Source organism: Adiantum capillus-veneris, chromosome 27 (assembly GCF_014529385.1).
Source record: "Adiantum capillus-veneris isolate H3 chromosome 27, ASM1452938v2, whole genome shotgun sequence".
Lineage (NCBI taxonomy): Eukaryota > Viridiplantae > Streptophyta > Polypodiopsida > Polypodiales > Pteridaceae > Adiantum > Adiantum capillus-veneris.
The window spans coordinates 135,107,743-135,123,103 of NC_140957.1; the positions used below are offsets into that span (position 1 = coordinate 135,107,743).

The following is a 15,361-nucleotide window of genomic DNA, read 5'->3' on the forward strand; positions in this document are numbered from 1 at the left end:
AGGCGTGTTTAAGGGCTTTGAACGACTGTTCTGCTTCTTTAGTCCATTGAAGTTTATCTTGCTTGGTAAGCTCAGTCGAAGGAGCTGCAATGTTGGAGAATTTGTGGACCTTGGTATGATAGAAGTTTGCAAGTCCCAAAAAAGAGCGCACTTCTGAGATGGTGAGCGGTAAAGGCCAATCCACTATGACCTGTATTTTCTTGGGATCGACTGCAACGCCACTGGCATAAATAATGTGACCAAGGTATTCAACCCGATTCTTGAAGAAATCACTTTTCTTCTTATTGATGTATAGCACATTGGTTCGCAAAACTTGGAAGACAAGCTTCAAATGTTCCTTGTGATCAGCCATCGTTCGACTGAAAACTAAAATGTCATCCAAATACACGATCACGAATTTGTCCAAGTACGGTCCGAATATTTCGTTCATCAGCGTCATGAAAGAGGCCGGGGCATTGGTTAACGCGAATGGTAATACCAGAAATTCATAATGACCATACTTTGTGTGAAAAGCTGTCTTGTACTCATCACCAATGCGAATGCGAATTTGGTGATACCCTGATTTTAGATCAATTTTGGAGTATATCTTTGCTCCCAGTAACTGATCAAATAACTCGTCAATGCGAGGTAGGGGAAACTTGTTTTTGATCGTCAACTTATTCAAAGCACGATAGTCGATGCAAAGACGCATAGATTCATCTTTCTTTTTGACCAACAGAACAGGAGCTCCAAAGGGACTTTTGCTTGGGCGAATATGACCTTTATCCAACAAATCTTCTAGCTGCCGCTGTATGTCTTGAGATTCTGAGTATGAAACTCGATAAGGGGCTCGAATTGGTGGAGGTTGGCCGGGGATCAAATCAATGGGATGATCCACGGGACTTCGAGGAGGCAAAGTTGTTGGTAGCTCATCGGGAAACAAGTCCAGATGTGGTTGAAAGAAGGGTTGCTGCAAATAGGCAATGTTTGAGGAGGATTTAACTTCTGCTTCTTCTGCACCGGGTTTAACATCTCTTAACATGATTAAGGCAGTAGCACAATCACGTTTTCGAATCAGCCGTTTGACTTGTAAAGCAGAAACCAATATAATGGGTTTGGTACTGAAAAGACCACGAAGCTCTATTTCCGGTTGCTTGTGAAAGAGCCGAATTGAGTGATCTCTGAAACTGATTATTGGATCATACTGAAATAACCAAGATTGACCAAGGATCAAGTCGTAATGTGACAAGGGCATGACTGAAAAACCAAGTTGATCCTGGTAATCCTGAATCTGAAAATCCAGCTTTTCAATCCTTTTGTTGCACTCGAGGAAGGAACCATCAGCAAGTTCTACTTGGTAAGCTGCCTCACTAGGTTGAGTTTGAAGGCGCAGTTTAGTAATCAAAGATGTGCTGACGAAATTAGTAGAACACCCACTATCCACAAGAACATTGATTGGCTGCTTGCCAACAAAGCCAAGGAGGCTAAGAACCTGATTCGAAAGATCCACTGGAGCAGTGACGTGATTCCGAGCATTCATCATTAAGGCACTTACAACCTTGGAAACTCGAACACAACGTGCTGCTTGTTTGCCTTTGTTTGGGACAGGAGGTTGGCTGTGGATAGGTTTTGAAATTGTGGTCTCCATGTGAGAATTCTGGCGAGGATTTGAAGGATTTGGCTTCTTGGGGCATTCATACCACCTGTGATCTCCATGACAAATTGTACATAACCCTGTACGGTTGGAGTTGGAGGTTGAAGGGGCTGATGAAGAGGATTGCTATCCAGAGGACGTATTCGGCCGAAAATCACGATGACCATTCCTTCTATGATTGGGACGATTGTTTCGTCGATTCTGATTATTTGCCGAAGAGGAGGCTCTGGAAGTGGCTGCTTGTCCAGAAGATTGGGGTCGAAAAGAAGTTTGTCCAGTAGAGTATTGTCTCGAAGAGTGAGCTCCTGAGAAAGAACGCTGATTTTGACCACCTTATCCTTGGTAATTACGTTGTGAAGAGCTTGCAAAATTGGAAACTCGATCACCAGGAAGGAAACTTCTGAGTGGGCGCCAATTGTCACCAAGACGCTCAACATAAGCGATTGCAGCATCCAGTGTGGCAGGGTTAAATTTATGGACATTATCTCGCAGGGAAGGCTCAAGTCCGTCAACAAAACTATGGAGTTTGTCGGAAGGACTGAGAGTCTCTATCTCCAGAGTTAATTTCTGAAACTCTGAGATACGCGGCCAAGGAACCAGTTTGGCTCAGGCGGCGGAGAGAAGACCGGGCGTAAAAATCTGCATTTGCAGGCTCAAAAGCCTTGCAAAGAACGCGCCGGAATTTGTCCCAAGTAGCGGTGATTTTCCATCTTTAATGCGGCGACGCCACCAAAGGAATGTAGTATCCTTTAGTAGAGAGCTAGCCAAAGCAACTTTCTTGCTTTCAATGAGATCAGTATTTGAAAAGTAAACCTCCATTTTGAAAAGCCAATGGTCCAGCATGTGCTTATCGCGGCGACCGTTGTATGGCTCGAGCAACTTTGCATCTATTTTCTTTTTTTGTGCTGTGTTTATTATCTTAAAAAGATATTTCAATTCAGGATTGTCTACCTCTGGTTCCGGAGCTTCGACTTGCTCAGGAACTGACTCTACTACTGAAGAAACTGAATGTGTAGCTGGCTGCGTCCTCGAAGAAGAAAAGGCGTACAGGACATCCAAACGTGCGGTCATCGATGCAAGACCGGTGGAGAGTGCCTCTTGGAGGACGGACATCTGTTCTCTGAGGATGGTTATCGGATCGTCGGGTGCAGCACTGCCTGTCTCTGACATACTGACGGCTCAGAGGGAATATCTCGGAGAGGCTGGAGAGGTGTGGTTGCCGTAAAAGGGTGAAGCTGCTGGTGATGCTGCGTCCCACTCCTCTAAGAAATCTGGTCCAAGATCCGAATCCTCGATATCTTCCACCTCGTTGATAGGAGGTGTGTCGTATGGCGTCAAAGGCGTGTAGTCCGGAAGTTGTAACTCCCTGTGAACCCGAACTAAAGGCTGCTGGGAAATGATGTCGTTTACTGTATCCACGCGACACTCCGTTAGAGAATAGGCCAAGTGGGGGTACCGGCCCAATATGTGCTCGTAGTGGGGCAAATGAAGAGGCTCACACGTAACTATGATATGCCACACCACCCAGCCCTGTGAGCGCGAGGCATGCCGATGAGTGACATAAACCAAGTAATTTTGTGGCAACACTGTCACCAGGAGGTGTATTTTTCCTGTTGCCTTTCGTAAATAAGTATTAGATATATTTATTTTATTTTTACTTGTTTGTCCCAAAACCCTTGAAAAGGTGCAAGTGGACATTGCATGGCGAGTGTGAAACGGCTGCAGCCAAATGGGTTTCTCACATCGGGGATCTAGGTCGGTCAGACAGGGACTGCCCGGGCCAGTTAGCACTGAATTCTGATGAGTATGGAAGCTCGTGTGCACCAAACTGGAATTTGGGCCACTTGTCAAGTCACTGCAACTTTATAAGTTGAAAGGGGCCAGTAAATTAACCCACATTGTAGATGTTGGTCAAATGGTAGTCTTCAATGATGGTCAGGAGACCGATAGGGACGCCATGGAAGCATCTCCTAAAATTTAGGGAACTGCTATTTTTGACCGGAAAATGTGTTCGCGTCATTAGCTCTGGAATGACAAGGGGAACATTTTCTTGCTCTGCTGCCAAGTCAACTGACGCACCAGTTGAGATATTTTTAGCAGGGAAAGCCCAAACTCGGAAACTGGGCGACGTGTCAGCCTGTGAGCGATTCTGCCACTCTGGGAGGCAAAAACGAGCTGCATATCAACAAAGGGGGCGCCATTTTCAGCCTCAGATGGATTGTTGCAGGTACAGAAGCTATGGAATGCTTACCTTGCCCTCTATGCACAGTATGGTGACGGGAGTGATGCCCCGCACGCTACATACTGCTCTCTTTCTCCCCTACGTACAGTATGTTATGCCCCACTAGTGGGCTTCTCATTTGACCTATGTACAGTTCTGGGGGTTTATGCGCGTTTGCCAAGGCAAGAGCCTTCTGAACAGGAACCGGATTAGCTAATTGCTAATCCCCCACAGGTATGCACAGTTCCATCACGAAAGATTGCGAGTTTGGAGAGTTTTCTCGCGTGAAAACTCGTCCAATTCACAGGGGAACTGTCCCATTGCGTGCGGGAGACCTTGGGACACGCGTAGGCGTCTTCGCTCCGCTAAAAACGATCCGAAACAGGGAATTACAGCCTGCTGTGTTTTTCTGCAGGTTTAGGGTTTCTCACCTAAACTGCAAGGGAACATCGGGGGAGCCTCGTGAGAGCCTTGGGATGCGTGTACAGGCTTTTGGGCTCCCGCCAGTGAAAAACAGAGAATTACAGCCCGCTGAATTTCTGTGACAGCTCACCAGAAAGCTTCCTGATATCGAGGGAATCCGTCCTAGACAGGTGTTTTTGACCTACAGGGGTTTTTGCGCCGTTATGCTGTCGAAATCCGGTCGAAAACATGCGTTTTCAGCCCTCGCCAGGTTTGGACAGCTTTGTGAAAGCTTGTGCTAAGTGGTCGGATCGTCTACCTTAATTTGAATAAAGAAATACCGAAAGGGGCGCCAGTCTTTGGGGCCTATAGGGTGTCGGTCTCGTGTGCGCAATGACATTCTAGTCGCTGGACGCAACTGTGTTCTCTTCCCTTCTCAGTGCTCTGTGTAAAGTTAACAGGTAATTGAAATAGTACCGCCCTCTACGTTGTACAGGCCGGTTATATGGTTCCATCGACGGGAGTCACTTTTTCTTCAAAAAGTGCAGCGTGGATTGTTGTGGGTGAAAGCAACACAGAGCTTGTCGATATGGCAGAGAAGAGAGACCAAGTACCTGAAGAGGGATCTTCCTCACATGGCACAGAGAAAATTCCTTCAACTCTTCAAGAAGAGGACAGGTTGTTTAGAACTCAACCGCGTTGTTGCATGGACATGTTTCAGCAGTTGGCTAACAACCCAAGGATGCAGGAATTCTTACAGGCTCGGACACAGGGTTTTCAGCCTCCTACACAGGGCATGACTGAGCCGTTGCAGGAAAAGGAGATTTCCAATGCGCAGAGGACTCATGATGCTTGAGGGAAAGCCCATGTGGTTGAGCAACTAGCGGTGTCCAATGATCCAAAGCAACTTGCTTTAGCTGGACAGGAACCGTTTGTGAATGGTCAAGGGAGCAATGAACAGGCTATGCGTCAGACCCTTCCATTACCTAATACTTATCCTGGTTATTTTGGAGGTGGTTCAGTGTTTCAAGCTATGGCTGGACCTTGCACAGGTTATATGCCAGGGAATGTGTTCGGGACAATGCAAACAAGCATGGGTAACCCTATGTACGCGAACATAGGTGTCCAACCTGGTTTTCAGGGTGCCTATGGCCAGTTTCGAGTGCCTAGAACACAATTTGGTATGGTTGGTTTTTCGCAGCCATACGTACAAAATGCAGATATGACAGGGAAAACAGTTGATGCGAGTGCTGGAATGAACACTCATGGAGCACCACTGCTACAGGCACCTGTTTATGATAATGTGGCTCCTTTGAGTTAGCCTAAGGATTACAAGGAAGGTGGGCAGGGAGTGAAGTTTGAAACTTTCAGAGGAACTGAGGACCAATTAAAGGCTTTGACCTTTATACAACAGTTCGATGCAGCTTATGCTGGAGGCAACTTCATGGAATCTTCAAAGATACGCAAGGCTGCCACTTTCTTGAAAGGGAATGCGCTTCAATGGTGGACCGCATTGTTGAACCAAGGTCAAGCCCCAACAACGTGAGTCCAATTCAAACAACTTTTTGCGCCTGCATGGTTGACAAACATTTTTGAAGTGGATGTGATGACAGAATGGCACGAGTTGAATGCTAAATAGTGTGCGAATTTGGAAGAGTACAATAAACAGTTTTGGGCCTCACTGTTGCCAGTCACCTCTTACAGGTTTGTGCCATTGTCAGAACAGATTGAGAAGTACTGTTGCAGATTGCCCAAGAAAATCAGGGACTACTGCACAAAGACTACTGTCATGAATATGTTTCAGTTGATAGAGAATGCAAGAGTGGCCAACAATCTGTCGAAGGGAGATTCCGATGGATTTAATAGCCACAAGAAAGGGTCCCAGGGCAAACAGTTTTCAGCCAAGGGCAATGTTGCAGCAAAGCCTTCTGAGCCTCCCACAAAGAAGCCCTCTAATGAAGAAGGTGATACGTCCAAGAAGCAGTCTAAGTCTTCTTCGGGACGAGGACAAGGACAAAAAAGGCATTTTTCTGGCAAAACTTTTCAAGAAAGGAAAGCTCTTAGGGAGGCCAAGAAATGCTACATTTGTGAATAGGAAGGACACTTTGCAAATGAGTGCCCACAGAAGAAGTCACAGGATAAGGATGACAAGTCAGACCATAAAGGGAAGAAGCCAAAGCTGAGTGCAGGACTTGTTCCAGATTTGGTTGGAGATCAGCCAAACACAGATGCCACGGAGCTGTGCAGAGCTTGGGGCAAAGTTAGAGACCAGACAGTGCTGGTTTTCTTTGATCCAGGAGCGTGTGCAAATTTCATATGACCAGAATTAGCATCAAAGTTGGGCATTCGTGCAGAGGAGATGGGTATGACATGCGAAGCAGGTTTGGCATGCCTAGGACATTCAGAGCCTGTTACTCCCATTCTGGGAAAGCTTCGTCTGCACATTCAGAGCTATGTGGATGCGGAAGAATTTCATATTATGCCGCTTGAGGGCTGTGATGTGTTATTGGGTATCCCATAGTGTTACAGGTTGCATGCTATGGTGGATACTTACAACAAAAAGATTACCCTTGTACATAGAGGAAAGACTCATGTCCTTGATGTAAAGCTTAAAGGCCAGTCTGTTCCAGTTGTTTCTGCTTCTGCTATTTCATCTGTAATAAAGAATCATCTTTCTGCGTACTTGATCTTTGCAAAAGAAGTACCTCAAGTTGTATCTAATTTGTCTACCTTAGATAAAGACAAGTCAACTTTTTTGAGTGGTTTCAGTGATTGTTTTTTGGACTCTTTGCCAAGGGAGTTACCTCCTGAGAGACCTGAGGATCATACTATAGATCTTGTGCGAGGTTCTAGTCCACCGAATAGACCACCATACAGGGTTAGTGCAGCCCAGCAGAAAGAGATTATGGGTCAGGTCAACGAGCTTTTAGAGAAGGGGCTGATTCAGCCCAGTTCATCCCCTTTTTGTTCGCCTGTACTCTTAGTGCAGAAGAAGGATGGTTCATGGCGCATGTGCATTGACTATCGCGCCTTGAATAAGAATACCATCAAGAACAGGTTCCCCATACCAAGGATAGATGACATTCTTGATCGGCTTGAGGGAGCGTCATTGTTTACAAGAATAGACCTAAAGAGCGGGTATCATCAGATACGCATTAGACCAGAAGATGTCCATAAGACTGCGTTTAGGACAACATTTGGTCTCTATGAGTTTCTTGTCATGCCATTTGGTCTCACAAATGCTCCTGCCACATTTAATAGAATGATGGACAGAATTTTTAGACCACATAGAAACTTCGTGGGTACCTTCTTTGATGACATGATTGTCTACTCAAAGTCTGAAGAGGAGCATAGGGATCACTTGACCGCAGTTTTCAATGAGCTACGCAAGAATAGGCTACTCATTAATGCGAAGAAAAGTGAGTTCTTTTTGCAAGAGATTCACTTCCTTGGGCACATTGTTTCAAAGGATGGGGTACGCATGGATCCCGCTAAAGTGGAAGCAATTAGGTCATGGCCAGACTTGAAGTCCGTACATGACATTCGAAGCTTTCTAGGCTTATGTTCCTATTACAAGAGGTTCATTCGAAATTTTGCTGAGATTGCTTCTCCACTCCATGCACTGCAAGGAAAAGGAGTTATTTTCAAGTGGACAGCCAAGGAAATTTTAGCGTTCAAACACTTGAAAGAGAAGCTGACTTCAGATCCGGTCATTATTTTTCCAGATCTTTCTAAACCTTTTGTGGTTCAATGTGATGCGTGTGGCCATAGTCTTGGTGCAGTTCTAATGCAGAATGGCCTAGTAGTTGCATATGAGAGCAGAATTCTTTTGAAGACTGAAAGGAACTTGCAAGTCTATGAGAAAGAATTGTTGGCATTAATTCACGCTCTCACTAGTTGGAAACACTATCTGCTAGGGGCTGATTTTGTTGTCCAAACGGATCATCAAACCTTGCGATATTTTCTTACACAGACGAAGTTGTCTGAGAAGCACATGCGATGGGCAAACATCTTGTCAATGTTCCATTTTCAGATTGTGCATGTGCAAGGGAAAAAGAACGTGGTGGCTGATGCGTTGTCACGAAAGCCCCAAATTTCAGCAGTGTCAATTCCGTACCATTGTGAACTAGACGAAATGAAGACACAATATGCTGAAGATTCAGATTTTGCAAGGATCTATGACCAGCTTGTTGATGGGCAACATCATGAGCACTATATGCTTAAGAATGAAATTCTCATGATTCATGGAAAGTTATGCGTTACTAAACAGTTACGGCCAAAGATTTTGATGGAAAGTCATGCTCCACCTTATGCTGGGCATCGTGGAATTGATGCGACAGTGAAAGGGGTTGAGGCATTCTTCTATTGGCCAGCTTTGCGTCAAGATGTTGACACATTTGTAAGATCATGCTTAGTATGCCAAAAAGTCAAATTTGACAGACAAAAGCAACCGGGATTGTTGCAGCCATTGCCGATCCCTGATAGGCCATGGGAAAGTATAGCAATGGACTTTATCTTTGATCTTCCAAGGACGCAAACAGGAAATGATGGGATTTGGACTATCATTTGTAGGTTCAGTAAGCAGGCCCATTTCATTCCTGTTAGGAAGAAGATAAAGCCAGAACACATGGTCAAGATATTCATGAGCAATATCTTTAAATATCATGGGATGCCTCAGTCAATTGTCAGTGACAGGGATCCACGTATGACGAGTCTTTTTTGGAAGGCATTGTTTGAGAACATGGGCACTACGCTCAAGTTCTCTTCTTCGTTTCATCCGCAAACTGATGGACAGTCAGAAGAGGCAAATTCTACTATCTTGGACCTGCTCAAATGTTATGTCTCAGAGCACAAGGCAACTTGGGAACACCATCTCCCATTGGTTGAATATGCTTACAATAACACTGTGCATACATCAACAGGTAAGGCACCATTTGAGATAGTGGAAGGAGGAAAGAAAGTCCCACCCATTTTGCAGACTAAGGACAAGATATTTGAGGCAGACAAGTATGTGCAAGATATGGATGAAACATACAGGAAGATAAAGATTGCTCTTGAGAAGACTCAGGCTAAGCAAAAGAAAGCTGTTGATCGTCACCGTCGTGAACTTGTATTTTACCTTGGTGATTGGGTACTTTTGCGCTTTGAAAAGGCCAGGTTAAGGAAAAGGAAAGGCAAGGAACGCTTGTTTCCTAAGCTCAGTATGCGATATTATGGTCCTTTTCAGATTTCAGAAAAGATCAGCGATGTAGCTTACAGGTTAAAGCTACCAGAAGGCTAGAAAATACATAATGCTTTTCATGTCAGCCTTCTAAGGCCCTTTGTTGGTGATGTGCCAGAGAATATGCTTGATGAGGAACAACCCGAAGTGGAAGAATTGGATGAAATCCTTGTTCTTGAACAGATATTGGCACATAAAGAAAGAAAGGTTAGAGGAAAAGTTGCAAGACGCTATTTGGTGAAGTTCAAGAACTATCCATCATTAGATGCTAAATGGATGGAAGAGTCTGAATTGCTTGATTCACCTCAGCTATTGCAATTGTATCTTGAAGCCTTTCAAATGGAACCCACAGTGACTTGATGCAACCTTTTTGGAGCAAGGCAAGAGCATGGTTCATGATGCTCAAGAGAGTAGTTAAGCAATTGTATCTACTCTTTCCATACAGAATTTAGCTAGAGAAGTTTGTGCTCAAGAGTACACTAGAAGACTTCTATGCTTGATATATGTGTCATAGCCAGGTTGGTGGGATTGTTTAATCGTCCAACGCTACATTTCCGGAAGCATGTATATCTTGGATTCCCATCATAGAATATATGTGATATCAGGAGATATCTGCATGTATTATTGGCATGCAAGCGAGGTCGCTTGCGGTATTTCAAGGGTGGAGTGTGTCACCAGGAGGTATATTTTTCCTGTTGCCTTCCGTAAATAAGTATTAGATATATTTATTTTATTTTTACTTGTTTGTCCCAAAACCCTTGAAAAGGTGCAAGTGGACATTGCATGGCCAGTGTGAAACGGCTGCAGCCAAATGGGTTTCTGACATCGGGGATCTAGGTCGGTGAGACAGGGACTGCCCGGGCCAGTTAGCACTGAATTCTGATGAGTATGGAAGCTCGTGTGCACCAAACTGGAATTTGGGCCACTCGTCAAGTCACTGCAACTTTATAAGTTGAAAGGGGCCAGTAAATTAACCCACATTGTAGACGTTGGTCAAATGGTAGTCTTCAATGATGGTCAGGAGACCGATAGGGACGCCATGGAAGCATCTCCTAAAATTTAGGGAACTGCTATTTTTTACCGGAAAATGTGTTTGCGTCATTAGCTCTGGAATGACAAGGGGAACATTTTATTGCTCTGCTGCCAAGTCAACTGACGCACCAGTTGAGATATTTTTAGCAGGGAAAGCCCAAACTCGGAAATTGGGCGACGTGTCAGCCTGTGAGCGATTCTGTGAGCGATTCTGCCACTCTGGGAGGCAAAAACGAGCTGCATATCAACAAAGGGGGCACCATTTTCAGCCTCAGGTGGATTGTAGCAGGTACAGAAGCTATGGAATGCTGACCTTGCCCTCTATGCACAGTATGGTGACGGGAGTGATGCCCCGCACGCTACATACTGCTCTCTTTCTCCCCTACGTACAGTATGTTATGCCCCACTAGTGGGCTTCTCATTTGACCTATGTACAGTTCTGGGGGTTCATGCGCGTTTGCCAAGGCAAGAGCCTTCTGAACAGGAACCGGATTAGCTAATTGCTAATCCCCCACAGGTACGCACAGTTCCATCACGAAAGATTGCGAGTTTGGAGAGTTTTCTCGCGTGAAAACTCGTCCAATTCACAGGGGAACTGTCCCATTGTGTGCGGGAGACCTTGGGACACGCGTAGGCGTGTTCGCTCCGCTAAAAACGATCCGAAACAGGGAATTACAGCCTGCTGTGTTTTTCTGCAGGTTTAGGGTTTCGCACCTAAACTGCAAGGGAACATCGGGGGAGCCTCGTGAGAGCCTTGGGATGCGTGTACAGGCTTTTGGGCTCTCGCCAGTGAAAAACAGAGAATTACAGCCCGCTGAATTTCTGTGACAGCTCACCAAAAAGCTTCCAGATATCGAGGGAATCCGTCCTAGACAGGTGTTTTTGACCTACAGGGGTTTTTGCGCCGTTATGTTGTCGAAATCCGGTCGAAAACCTGCGTTTTCAGCCCTCGCCAGGTTTGGACAGCTTTGTGAAAGCTTGTGCTAAGTTGTCGGATCGTCTACCTTAATTTGAATAAAGAAATACCGAAAGGGGCGCCAGTCTTTGAGGCCTACAGGGTGTCGGTCTCGTGTGCGCAGTGACATTCTAGTCGCTCGACACAACTGTGTTCTCTTCCCTTCTCAGTGCTCTGTGTAAAGTTAACAGGTAGTTGAAATAGTACCGCCCTCTACGTTGTACGGGCCGGTTACAACACTGCTAGCTGTAGTGCAGGAACAGGAGCAGGCTCGGGTGCCGGAATGAAGTCGGGAACCTGTCTTTCCTCTGCAACTGGAACTGGTTCTGGAGATGGGGAATGAGAATTACTTCTGGTTCGAATGCGGGTTCTGGTTCCGGGGTATCTGGTATAATTATCACTTCGGGAGCCTGAGGAGGATTTTCTGACAGTATTTCTTCGGGCATCTCGTCTATGTATGAGAGAGTTGACGGGAACGTAGAGGGCATCGTTTGCCATGACTGTGAACAAGCCCGCGTGCGCACCTGGCGATGGCCAGAATTGGTAGCGCTGAGGATTAGCAGAAGAGGGAGCGAGAGAGTTTCTGCACGCTGGCGCTGGTGATTCATTTCGCTGGCTGCCGTTAGTTGGCCTTTTTATTTAATTATCCCCAAAGGGTGCCCACTTAAAACTTGGGTTGGGCGGCCGGCAAAAAAAACCCCGGCCAAAAACCCCTTAAATTAAAAGGGTGGCCTTTATTTTAATCCAGCGTTGGCAGAAATAACCCAAACGCTGCGCTGTTTCTATTAATTCGAACACTGCTGCCTCTATCGAAAACAGCCTGCGTTGCCAGCGTTTTCTGCCTGCTGCGAATTGCTTGGTGAAGGGACGGCCTGGAAGCACTGGCTTTTGTCAATTGCGCAAGAGGGAAAAGGTACAACTCGTTTAGTCCTCGCGAAGAGTCTTGAAGTGCAACCGGTATGCCGCAACACCTACTCTGTCTGCCATCTTCTGCTTATCTTTATGTAAGTGTAAAAGAAAAGACTACCTCATGCTGACGTGGGTCTTGGCCATCTTTCTTCTGCTTCCATAGAACTCCGGGAAGGGGGGGGGGGAGAGTAGCGGCGAGGGTGAGAGGCTCACAACCTTCGGGTCCCGGGAAAAATTTGCTCTGATACCACTGTAAGGATTCTAGGCGCTAATCCTTAATTAAGTACTTAAACTCATGATTAAGACTTAAGAAACTGAAATTGAACTTAGAACAAGACTTAGAAGATCCTGTGTTTGATTGACTGAAAGTGTGATACAAGGGTTCCTTTTATAGGAATTGAATAGTCATCAGTGAAGAGGCATGTCTCTTTGTGAAGAGACATGACTTTAGGCGAAAAGACACATCCTTTCGGCGAAGAGCTGCAACCATTGGGTGAAGAGTCGCATCCATAAGGTGAAGGGGTGTGACCAGTCGTCGAAGGAGTGTGGCTTTTGGCGAAGAGGTATGTCTTTTGGGCGAAGGGGTGTGACCATTCGAGAACAGGAGTCCTCCTGGGTTAGTCACACTTCGCATCTGAATCTGTAATGAATCAAGAAGAGTGTAACAAGTCACAATCGTGACAGAGAGACACAGGTGTGTCGCTATTGTCTCTCTGTGTGTCTCTTAAGTGTGTGTGTGGGTTCGCGTATGTGTGCATGTGGGTGTTTGTAAGTATGCGTGTGCACGTATGTTTGATGAGAGAGCAGTAAAGAGGCCTTCTGCTAAACTTTAATATCAGCAAGTAGGGCTTCTGGTTACTTGGACCAGCCAACTTGTCATCTATCCTCGGTATTGGGAACCAGCTCTTGATGGTATTCTTATTCAAGGCGCGATAGTCAATGCACATGTGCCATCAACCATCCTTCTTCAGCACTAGGAGTACAGGCGAACAAAAAGGGGATAAACTGGGTTGAATCAGTCCCTTCTCTAAAAGCTCATTGACTTGACTCATAATCTGTTTTTGCTAGGCTGCACTAACCCTGTACGGTGGTCTATTCGGTGGACTAGAACTTGGCACAAGATCTATAGTATGATCCTCAGGTCTCTCAGGAGGTAACTCCCCTGGCAAAGAGTCCGAAAAACAATCACTAAAACCACTTAGAAAAGTTGACCTATCTTTATCTCAGGTAGACAAATTAGATACAACTTCAGGTACTTCTTTTCCAAAGATCAAGTACGCAGAAAGATGATTCCTTTTTTTTCCGAGAAAAAGATCCTTCTCTAAAATGTGCCTCTTGAAATCAAATGTCAACAAAAGCAGCAGCTAAGCTTACTGCTGTATGAGAGAGGGACTCTTGGACTAACTGGTATATTAAGAGTGGCTCCAAGTTTCTGGCTCTCTTTCGTTGCTTTTTGACGGATGACTTCCAATGTTTTTCTGGGTACTTCTACGTTCTTTTAGTGTGAACAAAAGACCTTATCTAGTGCACACATTGTTTTGGTGTGAGCAAAGAAAAATAATATGTTTATGTTACAGATGTCTAAACAGAGAACCCAAAGTCAGGAAGACTTGCAATTTGTTCTTCATGTTGTGCACAGCAGATCTGTTGCTATGATTTTATTGAGCATTACATTTTGTTTTCCTATGAACAGTGAATGCCGCTCCAAAAGGGAGAGCCCTCGTTTGTACCCTGAAGCAAGAGGCATTCTCAATGCATTGAAAGAAAAAGAGGTGAAAATGGCCATTGCATCACGAACTCCTACTCCAGATATTGCTCAAGTCTTTCTCAACAAGCTTGGACTCACGAGTCTCTTTGTGGACATGGTATGCCTTCTGTGTGTCCAATCAGAAACAACATATAGATGCAAGCATGTCGTAGACATGGTAAGAAATAATAAAAGCACTCTGCATGGTACATATCTGAACTCTTCTGTCTCAACAGTGTGTGCAGTTTGTCTTATGGTTCCCTGGCTGTTTACTTTTCTTGAGTTTTCTGGGTTTCTCATGTATAGCACTTTTTGTCAAACATTATAGTTACTGACTGATCCACCTGAGTTTTATTTCGGCAGCACTACTGCTGCTATTCAAAGCTGAAACAGTAAACCTGGCGTTCCTTTGGCTTGATTAGGATTTTCTGTATGCTCTTACATTTATCCTAGAATTTTCAAATAATGATTAGTATTCTGCATGTGTCAAGGGAATGGCTTGTTCTTCTATTGGACAATTTTTATCTTTAAGCTTTTTAGAAAGTAGAATCTTTCTAGCAAAAGTCGTCAACATGGTAATGCTAGGGTGGTAATCGTCTAGCAAATAGCTCTTTACCTCAGTGCATAAATTTTGGATCTCCACACTGTTGTTATCAGTCTGGCTTTTGCAGCTTGCCTCCTGCTAATTGAGCTTACGCATCTGTTAGAAGGGTTTGATAAGGGCCCACATGTATCTAAGATGATCAATGATGCAGGAAATATTTCCTAGCTGGACACACAAGACAGAGCACTTAAAGAACATTCAGCAAAAAACAAGTATACCTTACAACTCTATGCTATTTTTTGATGACGAGGACCGCAACATACAATCTGTAAGGGTTCCTTTGGCTCTCTTCTGGTTTTGAGGATGTGGATAAATTTGAAGGTTTTTGATTTCTTGACTTTTAAGCAAACCATGTCGAACCTTAATTTAGGAGACAAGTCTATTGTCAAAAGTTTAATGATGGTTTCTTTCTGAGTTCGTTCTAAGTAAGAGAGCTTGAGCCTCTTTATCGTGCAAGATTATTAACTCCTGAAGCAAAGAAACTGTTCCGGGAGACCGTGAATCTGGTCTTAACAAGAGGACTGACCACTTTTCAGATCTGTCATATTTTTTCTGTTAAACTGTCAAGTGATCTGGTGGCAAGTCAAAAGCGTTTACGCTTTTTTGAGTATTGTCTTATGTGTGCTCTTGATGTTGT

At 44.8% G+C, this 15,361-nt stretch overlaps 1 protein-coding gene across 1 annotated transcript in view; it reads left to right on the plus strand.

Annotated features, from left to right (window-relative positions):
- Positions 1–15,361, plus strand: part of LOC147422797 (Haloacid dehalogenase-like hydrolase (HAD) superfamily protein) — an 87,018-nt gene that overhangs the window by 55,650 nt on the left and 16,007 nt on the right. The window contains exons 2-3 of the mRNA XM_086502474.1: positions 14,067–14,238; positions 14,876–14,992. Of these exons, the coding sequence (XP_086358600.1) occupies positions 14,067–14,238; positions 14,876–14,992 (289 nt within the window). The remainder of the gene's footprint in view (positions 1–14,066; positions 14,239–14,875; positions 14,993–15,361) is intronic.